This window comes from Meleagris gallopavo, chromosome 30 (assembly GCF_000146605.3).
Source record: "Meleagris gallopavo isolate NT-WF06-2002-E0010 breed Aviagen turkey brand Nicholas breeding stock chromosome 30, Turkey_5.1, whole genome shotgun sequence".
Classification (NCBI taxonomy): domain Eukaryota; kingdom Metazoa; phylum Chordata; class Aves; order Galliformes; family Phasianidae; genus Meleagris; species Meleagris gallopavo.
Window position 1 is genome coordinate 3,949,877 of NC_015040.2, and position 5,959 is coordinate 3,955,835.

The following is a 5,959-nucleotide window of genomic DNA, read 5'->3' on the forward strand; positions in this document are numbered from 1 at the left end:
GTGCTCAGGGCAACAAGGGCTGTTCTTCTGCTGTTGTTCTGCAGCACAAATTGCTGATCAGTTTTCCAAGTGTGGACTCCCAGTGAATTTCTCTGTTGTAGAAGGTCTCTCAGGGGATGTTTTCAACCCAAACATGCGTAAAGCATCTGTTCCTCCATTTTTACAGATCTCCTTCCCTAAATGCTATAGGAAGCTCTCCTCCACCATTAACTGTCTTTTGTATAATTTGAATTCCATTTAGCAAACTGACTTTCAAACATTTTCAGAAATTCTGACTGAAGTAGTGCATGGTATGCAATGTCACTTCTGTGAATAGCGTCTCGTGTTCCCTATCTTTAGACAACTTCATGTCACGTTGGGGGTAGGGGAAACTGTTAATAGATTGGCTGCAAAGGAACTGATCTAAATTCCAGCAGATCGTAACCTGAATTCTCTGTTTGTGTCTTTGAATAAATGACATTACAGGTTGCTGTTTGTGTGATGTGATGCTCATGTCTGCGTCCAACACGTCCCTATAAGAAGTGCTAAATAAACACTATCCTGCTGTATTTCCACTGCACCGTTCAAATAAAGACTACTATGAACAGCAGCTCTTAATTCTTATTCCACGCTTTGGATTATAATGCAGTGAAATAACTGTTACACAAGACTTGGTATTGATTGGAGACTGCAGTCTGGGACAGGGCTTGGTGCTTGGACACGAGCAAACTGCTGGAGAGCTTTGGAGAAGAGCGGGGAGGCCGTCGTTCTGTGGGAATGCTGCCATCTTCCTGGCCATTTCAGCAGTGCTGGCCCTGTAGGGCAGTGCGTGGTGGCCTTTAAGAAAATCCTGAGGATTGCCAGCTCCTGGCATGGTGGGGGCACCTGCACGGGGCTGTGCTTGGGGCCGGCAGCGCGCAGCGGGAGCAGCAGCCATGTGCAGCTCTGTGGGTTCTGTGCTGTGCAGGGAAGAGCCCAGCCCTGCCGGCCCTGCAGTGCATCCACCTTCCCAGACCTGCAGGAAGCTTTGGTCCTCCTAAACCGCCGCGTGGAGCTCACCTGTTGGTTACGGGATTGCTCTCAGTGTGTAAAAGCCAAAATAGAATTAAGATGGCAATTAAAGAGCAGAAATTCCACTGTTTGAAGTTTTCCACGATTCAGAAATCCGTGCTGTTGTCTGAGAGTGCAGTGAAAGCATTTACTGCTGAACTTGGAACAGATCTGACATAGCAGTAGTGGGCTCCAGCGGACGGCTGAGCGGCACAGGGAGACCTGCATGGAATAAATAAGATTTGTTTTCTGTGGCTGTCATCAGGGTTGGCTGGAAAGGATTACTGGGGATGACTCGGAGCAGATGTTCCCCAGTAAACTTGGAGTGAATTAACCCGGACCAGTCAGCCTTCGGCACACGGGAACAGCATGGGGTCATTTGGAATGCAGTGTGAATTATTTGTAGTTGTTTGCTGCCTGGTCCTGGGATTGCTTTGTGGGAGGCTTTGTTTTGGGGCAGCAGTGATGGGTTGCAGTGGAAGCAGACAAAGGCAAAATAGAAACGAAAGCGCCGTGCAAGTTGGAGGCACGGAGTTGTGCAACTGCACTCTTGCACTGTGTGCAGGGAGGTTGCCCAACTCCCCCTCCACTGTGCTGCTGCTTTGCCTGCTGGGTGCCAGTTGGTGTTTCTAGTAACTGTGTGTGTGAATAAATGCTCCTTCCTGCTGCTGCTCACAGTTGGGTGATGTCCTGATAGGTTTGGTAACTTTGTGCTCCTGTCAGTTGTGTGACAATATCAGTGTTCTGAGGCCAGTAAGTGATGCTCTGAGGCCCTGCTTGCTATGCGGATGTGCTGCTGTTACCTTAGTAGGTGCCTTCGTCTTAAAAAGGTGCTACTGGAGGCCTTTTGGAGGCCTTGTTTTTTCATCACAGCATTCAAGTGTACTGCGAGAGATTTCCTGCTCCATATTATTTTGAGATAATCTCCTTCTGTGCCAGTTCGGGTGAAGCACTCCAGAATGACGGCCCCAAACTTGTGGGAGAGGATGGAAGTTGTTGGTGGAAGTTGTTGCTTTTCTTTTTGAGAGAGAGCCTGGTTTCGTGTCAGTCAGAGCACGAGGAGAGGAGGAGCTCCTGCAGTGTTTGTTGGTGCTCCTTCACTGAGCACTTCAGCACAGCAGCGTTTTCCATTGGTTACAGATGTGTGAAGAATCCCAAAAGGGCGTCCTGTGCTGCCCTATTGCTGAGCTGTCGGCACAGGTGTGATGTGAGGCAGCTTTGCTGTCAGAGTGGCCCGGTGTCGTGTCAGAGGAGGGAATGGAGCATCTATCAGGCGTGGGGTGGGCCTGGGCTCTGGTTGGTGATGGAGGTTTGGGCACAGCCATTGATATCAGGGTATTCTAAAACAAAGGCAGTTACTGGAAATTCCCTGACCAATTTCATCTTGCTGTAGGTGTGTGTATATGTGAGCATATTGCTTTTCCCATCTTGACCTTTTGATAAGATAAGTCCTTTTTTGCCATAAGTTTGTCATTGAGATGCTATTTGGGGATTACCAGTAACTGCAGAACTGATTATCCCTATTACTGACGTGTTCAATGCTCAGAGCCTTCCTGCACCTCTGTAACTCCTATTCTGAAAGATGTGTTGAGAAAGAGAACATCATCAGCTGTTCTAAATGCTCTGATTCTAGAAGCTTTGGGGGAGCTGAATGGTGTCGTGTCGCTTCAACTGCAGTCTTAAACCATCCTTTCTGGGCACTGAAGGAATGCAAGAATCCACTCTTACAGTCAGTGCACTGAAATGAAATTCTAAGTGCTGAAATACATCAACGTGTGCTGCTGCTGCTTTAAGCCTTAAGAGGAGCATCCCAGCCCCCAGCTGGGCGGTGGGGCTTCAGGTGTCTGCAGGGGCATCCAAGGGCAGCGAGAAATTCAGCAGTTGGTTTTACAGCCTGAGTTAGGATCATTCGAAGCCTACATGGACTTAAAAAATACTTTGGATAAAAAATGACTCAAAATCAGGGAAAACATTTCATTGCTGGCAGTTTATCCGAGTGCTGCCGACCTGAGGCAGCCCTGCTAAAGCCTGGGATGGGCAGAAGGGTGGGGTGGTGTGGAGCTGAGCCCTGCACGCTTCCGCTCTCCTTAAAAAGGATCTGGCGGTGCTGGGGGTCGGGGCGGGCAGTGCTGCGTGCTGCAGCTCTGGGATCCCATGGGATCCCCACAGAGGTTCTGTGGGAGATTTTCCACGGGTGCCATTCGTGTCCAGTTGAGTCACAATGCAGTTAAGCAATAAATGAAGTTCAGTGATTCACATTTTCCTCCTCTTATCATTTAAATCCATCTACAAAGGTGAGTTAGAAATTCCAGGTTTCAGTGCTGTTAGTATCAGGTAATGGAAACGTGGATCTGAGTTGTGTCAGAACGTTTTAATATCACACGTGAGCCTGCAGATCTGCCTCTGCCTGGAGCCGTGCACACGAATGTTGCAGTGAAGCCCATCAAAAATCTGCTCTGTGCTTTGTTAATGTGAAATGGGTTCCCGACGTTCTCCTGGCTGCCTTACAGACTCCTGCAGTGCAGTTCCTGCACCTTTAAGGCTGAGGGAGCCGGGTGGCTGAGGACCCCTACCGGCACCGCCTGCCTGTGTGTGGGGCAGTTTGGTCCTTGGTGTGACTGCGGGGAACTTCGCAGTCTGAGCAAAATCAAACAAAAGAGACTTATGTAAATGTAAGGCAGTGCCTGCAGCTGAGTTCTGCAGTTCTGATCCCACTGGATGCTCTGCTCAGTCCGCTTAATGCTTAAGTTTCCTTTCAGGCTGCAGGACAAGTAACCGATGCCTTGACTGAGGGCTGAGAACTTTCCTGGTTAGCTCACTGATTTTTTTTCTGCTGTTTCATTTAGTTTTATGTAAGTGTGTGTTTGTTACAGCTCCTTCAGTTTCCAACTAGGTCAGCAAGGTGTCCTTGTCCCTATTTTTTGAACAGTCTGCTCCCTAAAGCTAGACAATGTGATAGCAGTTTTGTGATTAATGTTTCCAGCAATTATAAAGAGGAAGGTCTTAAATCACACTTGATAACTGAGACCTGTACATGAAATGTGCAGTGACTTTGTCTTCCTTATTGCAGATCCATAACATGGTGGCAGTGCTGGAAGTGATCTCCAGCCTGGAGAAATACCCCATTACCAAAGAGGCACTTGAGGTACGTCGCCATCTGAGCATCGCTTGGTTTTCTTGTGTGAATAAAAGGACTTTCTCTGCCTGTCTGATTTCCATAAGAGCTTTCCTTGAAACAATAGATTTTTGCAGAGGATTCACAATTAAGATATTATTGTGTCCCTCTCATGCTGCTTCTGCCATCTCAGTGTGTGCAGCACTTCTCTCTGGGTTCAGCTCGGTGTGTTGTGCAGCCTGGTTCCCATTTGTGTAAGGCGCTGTTAATCATTAATTGCTGCTTATTAATTCTTTGCATCCATTGACATCGCACTGCTTGCTGAAGTACTGATCACCTTCTTAGCTGTTTGGTGACCAAGCAACAAAGAGTCTGACACAGAAGGAACAAAGTCTCTCTGTTTCTATAAATTTAAGATCTCGATAAAACCTTTAGCTGTACATCAGCATGTTCCAATGCCTGAACCTGGTTGGTGTGCCCAGATGTGTTAGGAGCTGACGTACCACTGAGATAGCAGCTGCAGGCTTTCTGGCCACTCTTAAATAAAGAGGCCAAAGTTCATGAGGCTGAATTATAAAAAGGCTTTCAATCAATATAGAAATTGCTGCTGTTATTTGCTTTTAATTACCTTTTATAACCTCTGGTCATTTCCCATGGACTCAGGTAGCTATAGGATGATTTGAGTTGTCTTCCAGTGCTGTCAGTAGTCAGTACTGTGAGAGGCTGTTAGTAAACATGAGTATAATGCCAATGCAAACAATTATTGTGAAACATGGGTTGTGATATTCAGAAATAATTATTGTGAAATAGTTATGGTGAGCCTTAGGTATTGGCTGAGTGCTCCCGTGGTGCCGAATGGCAGACAAATCTGAAATGAATGGGTCTCAAGACAACTGAGATTCCAATGCACAGCAATATGGAAAGAGATGTGCTGTGCCAGTGGTTTACCTTTGAATTCATAACGGACCAAAATGCATTTCTGCTGGGAGTCACACGGCTATTCTGTGAACTCCAGATGCAATACCAAGATGACTGTTTTCCAGTTGGAGAAGTTGAAATCCATCTTGATTTTTGTCAAGTCAGTTTGAGTTTTGGAACATGTACCACAGCATGGAACATATTTCTTGCTGAATCCAGTCTGTGTTCCTTTGAAGTGCTTTTCTGAAGTAATCTGACTTCCAGAACAATTCTTTGCTTTCAAGCATGTTTTGGGAATGACCACTTTGCTTTCTTTTGCTTATGGAACCATGTTGGGACAGCTTAGGAAAGCTCATTTGTTGGTCTTTCAAGATAGGGAGCAAAGAGGGAGGAGGCAGAGGAGGAAGATAGGACATAAAGCACACATTGTCTGATTTGTGGAATGGAGATTTATATTTGCCTGTTACAGCAACACGTGGACAAGATTCTGGATTTTCAACGCTCACGTCTTTCTTGGGTCTCAGTTTCATTGTAATTCATGCACTTTTTCCACCCTGGATGCTGCAGTTCCCTCACATCAGAGCTTTCATTTCCTGTTCTCAAAACTCTTGTGCGTTTAAAAATTCCTTTCTGATGTTTTCACAGCTAATGGCTCTGGTGCCTTAGCCAGGGAAGAAGGAAGGGATGGCTTAAAACCAGCAGTAGGTTTCGTGCTGTGTGGCACAGCATAGAACAAGAGGGGTTAACCCTTCCAGAAAGATTAATTCAGCTCTTGCATCTCTAGCATTTTGTACGAGGTATTTCTTAGGGTAAGCATTAAAAAGCAGGAATTTACCTTAAAAAAGGAGTCAGAGTTTTGTTTCAAATGATCCCTGTTTGTAAAAACAACTTTTTTTT

At 46.2% G+C, this 5,959-nt stretch overlaps 1 protein-coding gene across 2 annotated transcripts in view; it reads left to right on the forward strand.

Moving 5' to 3' along the window:
* MED26 (mediator complex subunit 26) overlaps positions 1 to 5,959 on the forward strand; it is a 17,962-nt gene that overhangs the window by 8,004 nt on the left and 3,999 nt on the right. For both annotated transcript variants that reach the window (XM_010725071.3, XM_031557152.1), the window contains one exon: positions 4,100 to 4,174. In XM_010725071.3, the coding sequence (XP_010723373.1) occupies positions 4,109 to 4,174 (66 nt within the window). In that variant the 5' untranslated portion in view covers positions 4,100 to 4,108. The remainder of the gene's footprint in view (positions 1 to 4,099; positions 4,175 to 5,959) is intronic.